Genomic DNA, 15,608 nt, shown 5'->3' with positions numbered 1-15,608 from the left:
TAATTTTTTAGGGCTTCCCAGGTGGTTCAGATGTTCAACAATCTGCCTGCAACGCAGGAGACCTGGCTTTGATCCCTCGGTTGGGAAGATCCCCTGTAGAAGGAAATGGCAACACACGCCAGTATTCTTGCCTGGAGAATCGCATGGACAGAGGAGCCTGGTGGGCTACAATCCACGGGATTGGACATGACTTAGCGACTAACACTTTCACTTTATTTCCACGTAAGAAGTTATCATTGTCAATCAATTGAGAGTTTCTCAGAGAATCAGTAGACAATGTTACAGCATGACTCCAAACTTTTCCTCTCTCAAGCTAAAGGACTTACAGGCTCAGAATGTCTGCAGAGCTGTAGGCCAGTGGAAGGATGCCTATTCGGTGACGGTGATCTGAGCCCATCTTCTAAATAAGGAACATCTTCCAATTTGATAGCATCTTCAGATGGGTTGATTCTGAAGCCTTGGGATCAAACTGTGTGTGCTAAGTCACTTCAGTTGTGTATGACTCCTTGCGACCCTGTCATAGCCCACCAGGCTCCTCTGTCCATGGGATTCTCCAGGCAAGAATATTGGAGTGGCAGTTATTACAAAGAACACATTTGAGTCTGTTCTAATGAGGTGGATGAAACTGGAGCCTATTATACAGAGTGAAGTAAGTCAGAAAGAAAAACACCAATACAATATATTAACGCTTATATATGGAATTTAGAAAGATGGCAACGACAACCCTATATGTGAGACAGCAAAAGAGACACAGAAGTAAAGAACAGACTCTTGGACTCTGTGGGAGAAGGCGAGGGTGGGATGATTTGAGAGAATAGCACTGAAACATGCATATTACCATATGTGAAAGAGAGGACCAGTCCGAGCTCGATGCATGAGACAGGGCACTCAAAGCCGGTGCGTTGGGACACCCACCCAGGCGGATGGGATGGGGAGGGAGGTGGGAGGGAGGTTCGGGATGGGAACACATGTACACTCATGGTTGTTTCATGTCGATGTATGGCAGAAACCACCACGATATTGTAAAGTAATTAGCCTCCAATTACAATAAATAAATAAACTAATTAAAAAAAAGAATACTGGAGTGGGCTGCCGTGCCCTCCTCCAGAGGGTTTTCCAACCCAGAGACTGAACCCACGCCTTCTTTGGCTCCTGCACTGCAGGCAGATTCTTTTACCACTGAGCAACAGGAGATTAAGGTGAAGTGAATTAAAAAGCAACAACCTGAGCACCTTTCCTTGTCTTTGGGTGGCTGCCAGGAAATCCTTGAATAATAAGCAGTGCTGCATTTTAGGAACTTGATTACAGAAGTTTCTGGAATGTATATCCAAGGGCCGGCTCATTCCTGGGACGCTTTCACGCTGCAGGAAGGTAAACCTCAGTTACCACTGCTGACTGATGGCCATTTTCTACATACTGCGCTCTTTCCCCTACTCTTTCTTCTCCAACAGTTAATTAGTTTCAAGAGCAGTTTGCTACTCTCTCGCAAGTTCTTCTTTTTAGTTTATTTTATCCTAGCGTAATTGTGTTAATTTCTGCTATACAGACAAAGTGATTCAGTTATACAAGACATACATATATATAGATATATATTTTTATATTCTGTTCAATTATGGTTTATTACAAGATATTGAGTATAGTTCCCTATGCTATTCAGTAGGACCTTCTTGTTTATCCATCCTCTGTGTAATCGTTTGCATCTGCTAATGCCAAACTCCCAATCCTTCCCTCCCCCTTGGCAACAAGTCTGTTCTCTATGTCTGTGAGTCTGTTTCATAGACAAGTTCTTTTGTGTCATATTTCAGATTCCTCGTACAAATGATATCATATTATCCTGGCAGTTCTTGATCTGATCGTGTACAGATCTGAATATTGTGCGAATGCAGAAAATGATTTCATGTTATTAGCACTTCGGCAGATCAACGAGGCTTAAACTGTGAGGATTTTTTGCCTAATGGTCCTCAGTTGCTTGACATCGCCCCTGGGTGTTAAGATGCAGTGCAGCGAATTGCTCCGAGAGAGACAAGACTGAAGACTTAGATTTTAGACGACTCAGGAAGGAAAGATAAGGGTTCTGTTCAGATTTCTGCTGCTGACTCCAGTCCAGTCATGTTTTATGGAAGAGCTCACTCAGAGCTCCATGGGAATGAGTGCCCGCCCGCAAGAGGTATGTCTGTGTGTGTGTGTTTGTGTGTGTGTGTGTGTGTGTGTGTGTGTGTTGGGGGGGTGGGGCTGGGTGGGATATATGTGTGTGTGAGACAGAGACACAGTTACAAGAGAGAGTTACTGAGGTTTTGAAGGTGACCAAATAGTAAGAATCACAAAAAAAGTGAGAATCGGGCTTTCAAGGCTGCGAATATGAACGTTTGAATAGTATTTATTTTATGAAGAGTGGGCATGGACGAACTGGAATTGTTGACTTTTCTTAGTCTGTCCAGTAAGCAGTGTCCAGACTCTGTAAACAGCCAAGATATAGTTACCGTGTACGTGTGCTAAATTGCTTCAGTCATGTCCAACTCTTTGCAACCCCGTAGACTAGAGCCTGCCAGACTCCTCTGCCCGTGGGATTCTCCAGGCAAGAATACTGGAGTGGCTTGCCATGCCCTCCTCCAGGGGATTGTCCCGACCCAGGGATAGAACCCGAGTGGGTTCTTTATCACTAGCGCCTCCTGGGAAGCCCATGTACCTACTAAGTGTCAGGCATGGTGCTGGGTTGGGGGATGAAATGATAAAACAAAGTGACACAGTCCCTGCTTTCCTGGAGTGTACAGTCTAGTGGGAAAGACAAAGAATAAGCAAATAAGTACACAAATGGACATATGACCAAGTACTATAATGTCATAGAATGATTTGCAGAGACTGATGGTGTGATGGTCAATAAGGGCTTTGTAGACCAAGATGAGAACTTCAAATTTCATTCCAAGTGGAAAGCTGTAGAAACTTTTTCAATAAGAGAAGGACAAGATCAAATTGATATTTTACAGCAGATTATTCTGGCCGCTGAGTAGAAATTGGATGGGAGAGGGCCAGAGTGAAAGCTGGAGGCAACCACAGTGCCAGCTGCAGGTCAAGGTCATGATGACATTGACCAAGATATTGGTAATATGTATGGAGAAAAGAGCACAAGTTCAATGTATTAACCAGGAGTCTCTAGAATCCTGGATTCATTTATATATTTACAGATATAACATTGGAAGGATGGATGGTGAAGCTGAAACTCCAATACTTTGGCCACCTGATGTGAACAGCTGACTCATTGGTAAAGACCCTGATGCTGGGAAAGATTGAGGGCATGAGGAAAAGGGTGTGGCAGAGGATGAGACGGTTGGATGGCATCACCATTTCAATGGTCATGAACTTGGGCAAACTCCAGGAGACGATGAGGGAAGCCTGGCATGCTACAGTTCATGAGGTCACAATGTCAGACATGACTTGGCAACTGAACAATAACAACAACAAATATATAACATATTTATTTAAAAAAGGATTTATTGTAAGGAATTGGTTGACACAATTATGGAGTCCAAGAAGTCCCATGATATGTCAGTTATAGACTGGAGACCCAGGAAAGTTGGTGGTATATTTCCAGTCTGAGTACAGAAGTCTGAGAACTGGAAATTCAACAGTAGAAGTTCTGGTCTGAGTCTAAAGGTCTGAGGATTAACAGCACCGATGGTGTGAGTTCCTGTCCCAGGGCAGCAGAACATGGATGTCTCAGCTCGGCAGTCAGGCAGAGAGAACAAACGCTCTCTCACTCAACCTTGTGTTCCAGTCAGTCCTCTGTGGATTGACTGAGGCCCACCAGCGTTGTGGAGGGCAATCTCTTTATTCCACCCACCAAGTCAAATGTTATTCTCTCTGGAAACACCCTCACAGACACAGCTAGAATAATGTTTAACATGATATTTAGCCCACTCTCTGGCCCAATTAAGGTGACATGTAAAATGCTTTGGAGGCAGAAAGTACTGGTTTTGCTGATTAATTGCAAAGGTAGGAGAAAGGTGAGGGGAAAAAAATTAGGGGACCTGAGCCCATGTTTTTGGAAGAAGCAGATACTGAACTATGGGGCGACTTTACTGAGGCAGGAAAGACCAATGGACAAGAAAGGAAAGACTTACCTTTAGAGAAGTCAGTTTTGTGATACTAAGAGAATATATGGGCCTTTCCTGGTGGCCCAGATGGTAAAGAATCTGCCCCCAGTGCTGGAGACCCAGGTTTGATCCCTGGGTTGGGAAAATCCCCTGGAGAAGGGAATGGCTACCCACTCCAGTATTCTTGCCTGGAAAATTCCATGGACAGAGGAGCCTGGTAGGCTATAGTCCATGGGGTTGCAAAGAGTCAGACACACAACTAACACACACACAAGAGAATATATAGCAACAAGGTAGTTGAAAAATTAGCCTAAGCCTCTTGGGAATGGGAGTTGTGAATTTGGGGGTTATTTCTCTAGGTGGGTTAAATCAGTTGAAGAAAGAACCTAGACTCTAACAATTAACAAGCATATGAGGGGGAAAAAAACCCTTCTGATGGGTGAAGTCTCGGGAAAGAAGGACCAGTGATTGCCAGAATCTCACTTGGGACAAAAAGAGCTAATGATGGGGTAAGGATCAGGGGGCTAAATTCTCACATTGATCTCCAAAGCCCTTATTTAGCATCAGCAGCATTAATCTGTGCAAAGCATTCTATAACTTTCCAGTTCCCAAACATTAGCTCCATCCTCCATGAGAAGGGCAAAGATTGGATGCTGTGTTCTGAGAAGGTTCTGAACTAATATTGAGATGGTGAAATTGGAGAAGTCAGCAGATGCAGAGAAGATGGGATTGACCTGTTGGCTATAGAGAAACAAGGGCTTCTTTGGTGGCCCAGACAGTAAAGAATCTGACTGCGATGCAGGAGACACCGGTTTGATCGCTGGGTCAGGAAGATCCTCTGGAGGAGGGAATGGTTACCCACTCCAGTAATCTTGCCTCAAAAACTCCATGGCCAGAGGAGAACTGGTTGGCTACAGTCTGTGTGGGTCACAAAAAGTTGGACATGACTAAGTGACTAACACACACAACAGAGAAAGAAGGAGAAAGAGCCCAGGCTGGTACCCAAACATCTGGCTTGGCAATGGGCTAGTTCACAGTGGAGGAGTCATGTCCTCATTTTGTTAGTTTTGAAATTCAAAGCCAAGGGACGTTCAGAAATTAATAACTTCCTATCATTAGGTCCCAACCTTTCTGCCTTTATGTGACCCTGATTATTTCACAACCAGGGTGATGACAGACACGCTCTGCCTGCGTGTCCCTGGCAGCCTCCCGTGACCCACGCCATTCTGACCCTAGTACGTTCTCAGTTCCGCTTCCCGATTTCCAACTACGCCACCATTCCCTTCAGTCTCCATGCCTTTGGCTCCACTCTATCTTCTGCCTCCTTTTCATCTCATCAAGTTCCCAGTTATGTTTAAAGACCTTGTTCAAATTCTGAATCCTCTAAGAAACCTTTCTGCCTCATCTCAGGGAGCATTATCTGTCATCTTCTTGGTTTTGCATATGCCCTCTCTGCTAACCTAAGAGGAAGAATTCTTTACTTTGCATCTCAGTATTTGCTGGGTTCATAGTAAGCACTCAGTCAGTATGGAAGAAATGAACAAACAAATAAATGCCTGGAATATGTAAATTAGTCCTTGTCTTCACTGGTTTACTGTGCTACCTAGAACTAGCTAAGACATAGCAGAGCTGTGGGCTTCCCTGGTGGCTCAGCTGCTAAAGAATCTGCCTGTAGTGTGGGAAACCTGGGTTCTATCCCTGGCTTGGGAAGATCCCTTGGAGAAGGGAATGGCAACCCACTCCAGTATTCTGGCCTGGAGAATTCCATGGGGTCTCAATGAGTTAGACATGACTGAGTGACTTTCACTCACTAGCAAAGCCGTGAAATGAACACTTCGAGCGCCTATTTATCTGGAATCTCTTTGCCACTCTTTATCAGCTGTCTGGGAAAATCGCTTAACCTTTGACCCGAAGGGCATTTCTTACCTTGTAAATTGGGTTTGAGAACACCCAACCTGCAGCAGCATCATTGTGAAGGTTCAGTGGGCTAGTGTGCTTGTGTGCCTGGCATCCACGTTTAACCTCTGGCAGGAAGTGGTAGATGGTGATAACAAAGGGTTAGTTTGCTGCACCTTATCAGTTGAAAGACTGACTATCGTGGGTTGAATTTTGTCTCCCCAGAAGACACCCTGACATCCTAACCCCTCAGATCTATGAATGAGACCTTATTTGGAAATAGCATCTTTGTAGACGTTATCAAATTAAGATGTAGTCACACTTTATCCTAAACTAATAATTGGTATCCTTGTAAGAAGAGGACATTTTTGCTTCTTTTGCTTTTTTCCCCCCAGCTTTATAGAGGTATGATTTTCAGATAAAACTGTATATATTTAAAATCTACAGAGTGATGATCTGATGGAAGTTATACTTTGTGAAATAACTCCTACAATCTAGTTAATTATCACATTCTATCATTACTTATTTTACTTGTGTATGGTGAGAAATGCTTAGAATTACCAAATCTGCTACCAAATTTCAAGGGCACAGCACAATTATTAACTACTGTCACCACACTGTACATGACATTCTCAGAGATTATTCTCTTATAACTAAAGCTTTCTACCCTTTGACCAGTATCTCACCATCTTCCCCACTCCCCAGGGCCTGGTAACTAGCATTCCACTGTTTTTATGAGTTCAACTTTTTTATTTTTCAGGTTCCATATATAAGATCCTACAATATTTGTCTCTGACTGGCTAATTTCACTTAGCGTAATGTCCTCTCAGTTCATTCATATTGTTGCAAATGGCAGGATTTCCTTCTTTCTCATGGCTGATGAATCATTATATATAGCCATAAAATTCTTTATCTGTTCACCCATCAATGAGCATTTAGATTGTTTCCATGTCTTGGCTTTTGTGAGTACTATTTCAGCAAAGGTGGGTATGCAGATATCTCTTTGAGTTTCTAATTTCCTTTCTTTCAGAGATATTCTCAGAAGTAGGAATGCTGGATCATACAGCAGTTCTATTTTTAATTATTTGAAGACCCTCCATACTGTTTTCCATAATGACTGTACCAATGTACACTCCTGTCAAGTGTGTTCAAGTATTCTCTTTTCTCTGCATCCTTGCAAAGCTTGTTATCTGTTGTCTTTTTCATAAAACCCACCCTAACAGATATGAGGCGGTGCTTCATTGTGGTTTTGATTTCCACTTCTCTCATGATTCATAGTGAGAAATGATCATCATTCAGATGATCCTTTGCCCCTTTAAAAATCAGATTGAAAGTGAAAGTGAAGGTTGCTCAGTCGTGTCTGACTCTTTGAGACCTCATGGACTATAGTTCATGGAATTCTCCAGGCCAGAATACTGGAGTGGGTAGCCTTTCCCTTCTCCAGGGGATCTACCCAACCAAGGGATCGAACCCAGGTCTCCTGCATTGCAGGCGGATTCTTTACCAGCTGAGCCGTTACTTGGAATTTTTTGCTATGAGTTGAAAATTTTCTTATATACTCTGGGTATTAACTCCTTATCAGATATATGGCTTGCAGGAATTTTCTCTCATTCCGCAAGTTTCCCTTTCATTTTGTTGGTGGCTTCCTTTGTCGTGCAGAAGCTTCTAAGTCTGATATAGCATCACTTGTTTACTTTGCTCCTGTAGCACGCATGCTAGATTGCTCTAGTTGTGTTCAACTCTGTGTGCCCCCATGGACTGTAGCCCTCCAGACTCCTCTGTCCATAGGCTTCTCCAGACAAGAATACTGGAGTGGGCTGCCATGCCCTCCTCCAGGAGATCTTCTTGACCCAGGAATCGAACCCAGGTCTGCTGCATTGCAGGCAGCTTTGTTACCATCTGAGCCACCAGGGAAGCCCATGCCTGTGCTTTAAGTGCGATAACCAAAAAACCATTGCTGAGACCAATGCAATGGTCTCAATGCTAGGGAGCTTTTCCCCTATGTTTTCCTCCAGTAGTTGTATCATTTCAGGTCTTACACTTCAGTTTTTGATCCATTTTCGTGTGTAGTGTAAGATAGGGGTCTAGTCTCATCTTTCCTTGTGACCAATTTTCCCAGCACCATTTATTGAAGAGACTGTCTTTTCCCCATAAAGTGTTCTTGGTGGCCCTGTCGAAGTTATGCATGGGTGTATATCTAGGCTTTCTGTTCTCTTCCACTGTTCTATGTGTTCTGATCCATCCGCCTGTACTATACTGTTTTGACTATAGCTTTTAGCATACTTTGAAATTAGGATGGGTGATGCTTTGAGGTTTGTTTTTTCTCAAGATTGTTTTGGCTTGAGAAAACAAGCCAAACTACATATGGCTTGTTCTGTTTCTGTGGAAAAATGCCAGTGGAATTTTGATAGGGATTGTCTTGAATCTGCAGATCCCTTTGCATGTATGGACAAGATTTTTATTTTAATGGTATTAATTCTTCCAATCCATGAAAATAGGATAACTTTTCATTTATTAGTATCTTCCTCCATTTCCTTCATCAATTCTTATTGTTTTCAGTGTACAGGTATTTTACCTTCTTGGTTAAATTAATTCATATGCATTTTATATTTTTTGATACTATTGTAAATGGGATTTTAAAAAATTTCCCTTTCTGAAAGTCTGTTGTTAGTGTGTAGAAATGCAATTGATTTTCATATATTGATTTTCTCTCCTGTAACTTCAGTGAATTCACTTATTAATTCTAACAGGTTTTCTTTGATGAGGTGTTTAGCATTTTCTGTATTTATGATCATGTCATCTGCAAACAGAAAATTTACTTCAGGAAGAGGGGACTTTGGACACAGAGACACAGACGCAGGATACATACCATGTGTTGATGGGGAGAGAGATTGAATTGATGTGTCGTCAGGCCAAGGAATGCCAAGGATTGCCAGAAACCACCAGAAGACGGGAAGAGACAAGGAAGGACCCTCTATCCTAAAGCCTTCAGGGAGAGGAGGACCCTGCCAGCACTCGATTTAGGAACCTCTAGCCTCCAGGACTATGAGACAATACATTTCTCCTATTTAAGCCCCAGTGTGTGGTACCCTATTACAGCAGCCTTGGGACGCCAGGACAGTTCTGCTCTGCACTTGTGCTTCTAAATGGAAAAGCATAGCTTGCTAAGCCATTCTCATAGATCATCTAAGTCAGAGACACGAAAGATCAGGGAAGGAAGGAAAGTATGGCCCACGTGTGCAAAAGGAAGGAGAGAAAACAAAAGGATCCCTGGTGTGGCATGTGAGCTTTTAAAAAATCAATATTTGGAAACCTTTTCAACAATCCAGTTACTTAACAGAGATGATACTGTTGATGTCATGAATTTATTAAGCAAGCATCCTTCACCTGCAGAAAACCAGCCTGGGTCACTGGGGAGAGTGTGGGCTTTGGGGCCCCTGCGTTCAACCCAGGCTCCCCACTTACCAGCTGGTGACCTTGGGCAAGTTACCTGACCGACACGAGCCTCAGCCTCCTATGATGCCCCTGTCTAGGTTTGTGATGAGCCCTCTCTGAACCGATGTTTATGAAATGTCAGGTACCGCACTGCCATGGATACGATGCAGGATACAGTCTTCCCCAAACATAAACTGGAACATCTTCTGATGCTTTGAAAACAGATTTACACAAGTGGCTTGAAACAGACCCAGAAATACCTATGCTTGATGGAAAGAGGGGAAAAGACGTATCTTGCTAAAAGCAGCGACTTGCAGAAAGAGCATGAAATAAACACCCTGACACCCACCTTGGACAGAATACAGCAGGACACGTGTTTCTCACTGTAATGATAGTCTTTATTTGATTTTCATCACCTTTCAATGCAAGAGTGGTTCCCATCAGCACTATGTCATTACAAACCTTACAAATACATCTTACAGGCAGTGAAATTTCTTCTAAAAAATGAAAGTTAACTGTAAGGAACATTTGTAGTTGAAAAAGGTATAAAATAGATGTGTGATTAAATGGAAGCAGGTTTCTATCAAGAGAGAAAAATGGTACCACCACGCCATTAAAGTAGTACTACAAACATACTATTTTGCTTGTTCTCAAGCTGACTGTTCATACAAGAGAAGCTGATTTGCCCTTTTCTTCTCAGTGACCAAATCAACATGCTTGTGTATCTAACCATCCTGGCAAGATAAAAACAAGGGGGAATGAGAAGCAAAGCTTCTAATTATGTTCAGAATTGATTCCAAGGTAGAAGCACAAGCTGTGGTTTCCAGAAGGTGAAGAGAGACTCATGAGTTTCAAGGAGAGCTGTGGGAGCCACGGGTTTAGCCTGTTGTGTCTGGGCAGCTGACGTAACTTCATGCCCCCAGGTTCTGTCTCTGGTCTGAACTGCCTTAGCTCTGGTGATCCGGGAGGACCGTGGTCACTAGGATTGGGTATTCTAACGCATTGCAGTCATCCGACAGGAACACCAAATCCTGAAAAAGATGTGCAATAAACAGGAACATCACTGAAGGAGGCCACAGAGCCCACGCACAGCAGTAGGGCTCCTGGCTATCCTCAAAGGCTGTTCAGTTGTTCCCCTTTGTGTGAAAACATCACCCGTTGAATCTCATATTCCTTTGTTATTGAATTCACATATGTGTGTTGGTTGACCAGATGGATGGATAGATGGGTAAAGAGCAACAACTCTGGGCGAGGCATCAGGGATACCAGGAGTAACAGCACTGGGTCTCACCCTCAAATGCTTCAGAGTCAATTGAAGCGTTCTCAAACTGTATTACAATTATGCTTTCTTCCTCTCTCCCGGGCACCACCAAGCAGAGAGAGGAATGAAGAGGGAAGTGGTGGAGTAGGAAAAGCATGTCTCATCCCTGATGCAAAGTAACAAGTACATCTTGTTAAAATATGTATTTATTTTTATTTTTTTGGCCATGCCAGGTCTTCTTTGCAGCATGTGGGATCTAGTTCCCTGACCAGGGATCAAACCTAAATAAATCTTAATAAAACTTAAAGCTAGAACTCTGAATAGCTGAGTATTAAAGTTTCCTGGGTCAGGCCTGGTGCTTGGCATTCTATGTTTAGTTACCTTCTTTATATGTTTAATCACCATTCTAGAGATCTTATTACAAGGAGTTACTGCAGTGCCCAGCACACACATGGTCAGGGTGTAGGTACTATTATCCTCCCAACGATCTCAGGAGATGGGTACTCTGCATGAATGAGGAAACTGCGGCTCAGAGTGGGAGAGGGTGTGAGCCTCCGGGAAGCAAGACAGGGATGAAGACAGGGGCTCAGGTCCTCCGGGAAGCAAGACAGGGATGAAGACAGGGGCTCAGGCCTGCCTGATGCTGAAGCTTGTTCTCCGAAGACCACATGGCCCAGCTTTCTACATCTAGCCAGTGTTGATTCTCTGCTCTTCCTGTCTCCTTCCCCTCTGATGCTGAGTCTTCCCATCCCCAAGCACACCCAAAGCCTCTCCCCTAGAAAGTCTCCTCTAACCCGGTCTTCAGGGCGTGGGAGTTCTCAGAATTCCACAGTTCTCATCCCACCCCATTTGACTGCTGGCAGAATCTGTTCTATACAATTTTCATATGGTCCTGGGTGCTGCAGGTGGGGCTGGTGGAGGTGGGGAGCCTCGTTGAAGTCCCCAGCCCTTGGCAAGAGCAACAGGGTTGAGGAAGGGCTCTGTGAACTGGAAGCACCCCATAAGCTTTTCTCTTCCTCCTGCTGATTCCTCTGTGCCCCTAACCCTTCTCTTAATTTCTTGACCCATAACGAGTAGGAAAAGAACGTTCAATGTGCCACTCACTCTCCTGCAGAACGAGTTCATGATGGTGTAGAGTTTCCGTACTTTGTCCTTCAAGGCATCCACCTGGGCCACCTTCCAGCACTGGGGTGATGCCACAAAGTCCCGCAGCTTGGCCAACACACAGTAATTCTGCGAGTGGATAACAGGGAGGGGTCTCGTGGGAGAAGTCAGTAGTCAGAGGGCTAGGAGCTGGGGGCGGCTGGTTCTGCTTCACCAGATGTCTCCCTGCCCCCCAACCCTGCCCCCCAACCCCCTGCAACAGGCAGACCACTCTTACGTGTATATCCAGATACAGCCTGGGCAGGTATCTCACACACGCCTCCTGTGGAAAGGGAAATGGCTTTCTGGGATGCCCACAGGGACACACCCCAGCCACAGAAGTCTCTCTGCCAGCCCCCAGACAGCTGGCCCAGCCCCAGATCCCTGGGGACTTCCTTGATGCCGACATGCACATACAGTCTTGTACCGTCTGCCACATTCCCCCAGGGTCAATTGCTCTTCTAGAATTTGACTTTTAGAATGCAAACTTTATGTCATATACTATAAGTTAGGGAACTGTTTCATATATGAGTGTAGAGAGAGGGAGATGTATATAAATATGTGTCTATATATATGTATATGTATATTTAAACAGTTCTATAACTATAGTCTGAGGGCTTCCCAGGTAGCTCAGTGCTAAAGAACCACCTTGCCAATGCAGGAGAGGCAGGAGACGCAGGTTTGATCCCTGGGTTGGGAAGATCCTCTGGAGAAGGAAATGGCCACCCGCTCCAGGATTCTTGCCTGGAGAATCTCATGGACAAAGGAGCCTGGCAAGCTACAGTCCACAGTACCAAAAGAATTAGACATGGCGTAGTGACCGAACATGCATGCATGCGTAATTGTAATCTGGATATCGTAGTACGTGTAGCATATCCTATAGGAATAGGAAGCTGTATATATAGTTATACTTTTATATCACTCGGCTTCACTTTTGCTTCTGTGTTGGCCTGAAGCCCGAAAACCCAGATTCTGGTCCTTTCCAACCAGTAATTCCCTGTTGCCGGGGATAGATCTCCTTCTGTTTTGTGACTCAGTTTCCCAGTTGTGAGGCTAGAGAGTTAGGACACGTAATCTCTCCAATTCCTTCCAGCTCTGAATCTATGCATTTTAAGTTTTAAAATCATGGTGTTTTTTTTTGTTGTTGTTGTTGTTGTTTTTAAGATGATTGCTCTATGTATTTGGGCTTCCCAGGTGGTGCTTGTGGTAAAGAATTCACCTGCCAACGCAGGAGATGTAAGAGACGAGGGTTCGGTCCCGGGGTCGGAAAGGTCCCCTGGAGGAGGGCACGGCAACCCACTCCAGTATTCTTGCCTGGAGAATCCCATGGACAGAGGAGCCTGGCAGTCCATGGGGTCACAAAGAGTCGGACACGACTGAAGAGACTTATACATGCACGCTCTGTGCACCAGTGCTCGACATATCTAATAGCAGGGAATCTGTGGATAAAGTAAGATGCTTCAATACAACCAAGTGCTATTTCAAAGGAATGTTAATTTGACAGCATTGTTAGAAAGTAAACTGCAGAACCACTGTGCTCTTTGTTTCGATTAGTCTATGCACACAAGCACTCGGATCGGATACCTACGCACAGATCAAGAACTGAAATCCTATCCTCTGAATGTGATGGCAGCAGGTCACCTCTAGGTGGTAGGATTGCAGTAATATTTATTTTCTTCTTTGTCTTCTGCCTTTTCTGTTTTCGAGGTGTATGAGCTTCATAACTTAAGAAAAAATACACATTACTTAACTTTCAAAAAGAAAACACAAAGGAGGTGTTAAGGTATCACAAGCCCCACATCTGAGGCTTATGATGAAGGGTTATGTGAAGGGTTCACAAGTCATAAAGGGACACTTTTAAATTTTGCCAGAGCTTTGAAGTTTAACTCAGTTTGTATCTACACTGGAAGAGCGGTCAGGAGGCCAGATTTTAGCTCTGGGTGGCCCCTTAGGGACTCTGGGTTCCAAGCCCCTGCGTCTTCCGCTTGACAGGACAGTGAGAACAGTGGCTGAAGGCCAGGACTGTTTACACTGGGCAGACTGTGTCTGCATTCCAGTTTGCAACCTTCCAGCTGCCCACAGTGCGTCTCACAGCTCAGGATGCTGAGATTCTCTGATTCAGCTGGATAATTTGCTCAGGTCCCATAGCAGGTAAGAGGTGGGGCTGGTTCAGGAGTCACCCCATTAGCTCCTACTGGGTAGTGGGGAGAATAAACAAGCTGAACTCCTTGGTCCTCCTTAAGTTGGAGTTCTACACTCTGTGGGAACTTTTCTTCTCTCTCTCTCTCTCTGTCTGTCTGTCTCTCTTTAGATTTTAAAACAGATCCTCTTGATATTTGCTAGCTTGTTGCTCTTCAGTTGCTAAGTCGCGCCCGACTCTTTGGGACCCCATGAATTGCAGCAGCCCAGACTTCCCTGTCCTTTACTATCTCCCTGAGTTTGTTCACACTCATGTCCATTGAGTCAGCTAGTTATAAACATAAGTTCTGATGTCTTGGATTGCATTTTCTTTGTAGTAAAGAGGAAGCACAAACGATGGACATTTAATAGGATGGGAATAAAGGATAAATACCCTGGAAATTAACATTGACTGGAAAAGAAAAAGCATTTCCCTCCCCCGGTCCCCCTCCAACTCCCAGTCCAAAGGCAAATTTTTGAGAACTGGGTCTGCATGGACCTCCCGTCCTCATTCAGGTGGGGGCCGAGGGCACTCACCGAGGGCTCAGTGGCCTGCAGGCTCTGGAAGTCAGAGGTGATCTCCCGGCTCAGGGCCAGCATCCGAGAGTAGCAGGTCGGGGGAGCCGGCCGTGTGGCGGGGATCCCAGCCAGGAGCAGCAGCAGCAGCAGGGGGAACAGCTGGGGTGTCATGGTGCAAAGGTGGCCTGACTGCAGCCTGGGCCAGCTGTCCCTTTAAGCAGAGGTCTGGGGGTGGTCCTCCGTGACTCCTCGTTTCCTGTGGGGCCCAGCCAAGGCCAAGGCCACGCCTACCTGGCTGGGGGACACTGGAGCCTTTCAGACCTGAAGCCCCCACCACCCCTGTTGAGAGAAGAGGCTGTCTGGGCTGGGGTGCCGGACACTTGGAAAGGAAGCAGGGTCTTCCTCTCACACAACGAGCAATAGAATTTTCTCTCTTGGCAGGCGTTCTTCCTGAAGTGGCAGGACTGGTAGATGAGGGGAGGACAAGAGAGAGACAGGACGGATGAGTGGGTGGTTCAACGATGGGGCAGTCAACCCTTTCAGTTAGAATGGGGACTGTTTTGTTTTTTAAACTGACTGATCTCTTGGAGCAGAACTGGATGGGATGGGGGTTAGGGACCAGAAGTGATGGATTGAGCATCAGTGATCCAGAACTTGGGATCAGGCAGTTGGGTATCACCATCCACCCGCCACTGACTGGCCAGCTGCCCTCTGAGCAGCTGCATCTCTGCATCTGGAAGATGGGCTCATACTAGTACCTGAGATGGGGGTGTGGGAGCATCCCCCAGGCTGGTCCACTTCAGGCTCCTGGCACAAGCCCTGGTACAGAGCACACCCTCAGAAAGGGTGGGTTCTCCAAATGTCTCTCTTTTTTATTCACTTGACTGCACCAGGTCTTAGTTGTGGTCTTGGATCTAATTCCCTGACCAGGGATCGAACCTGGGCCCCCTGCATTGGGAGCACAGAGTCTTAGCCACTGGACCAGTAGGGTAGTCCCCTGACTATGTCTCTTTTAGCAGTGATGCTTGGCAGGCTGCTCTCCTGTAAACAGAGGAGCATGGGTACCAGTTAAAGGAATAAGCGCT

General features: G+C 45.1%; 1 protein-coding gene across 1 annotated transcript; it reads right to left on the bottom strand.

Annotated features, from left to right (window-relative positions):
* Positions 1-9,986: 9,986 nt before the first annotated feature.
* Positions 9,987-14,694, bottom strand: CYTL1 (cytokine like 1). Its single transcript, XM_052642263.1, has 4 exons — positions 14,542-14,694; positions 12,065-12,109; positions 11,788-11,916; positions 9,987-10,453 (listed from the first exon to the last, which is right to left on the bottom strand). The coding sequence occupies exons 1-4, from the start codon at positions 14,692-14,694 to the stop codon at positions 10,370-10,372; spliced, it is 411 nt and encodes a 136-aa protein (XP_052498223.1). The 3' UTR covers positions 9,987-10,369.
* Positions 14,695-15,608: the final 914 nt, after the last annotated feature.

This window comes from Budorcas taxicolor, chromosome 6 (assembly GCF_023091745.1).
Source record: "Budorcas taxicolor isolate Tak-1 chromosome 6, Takin1.1, whole genome shotgun sequence".
Lineage (NCBI taxonomy): Eukaryota > Metazoa > Chordata > Mammalia > Artiodactyla > Bovidae > Budorcas > Budorcas taxicolor.
Note: the sequence above shows the minus strand (reverse complement) of the source record. Positions and strands in the feature narration are given on the sequence as shown.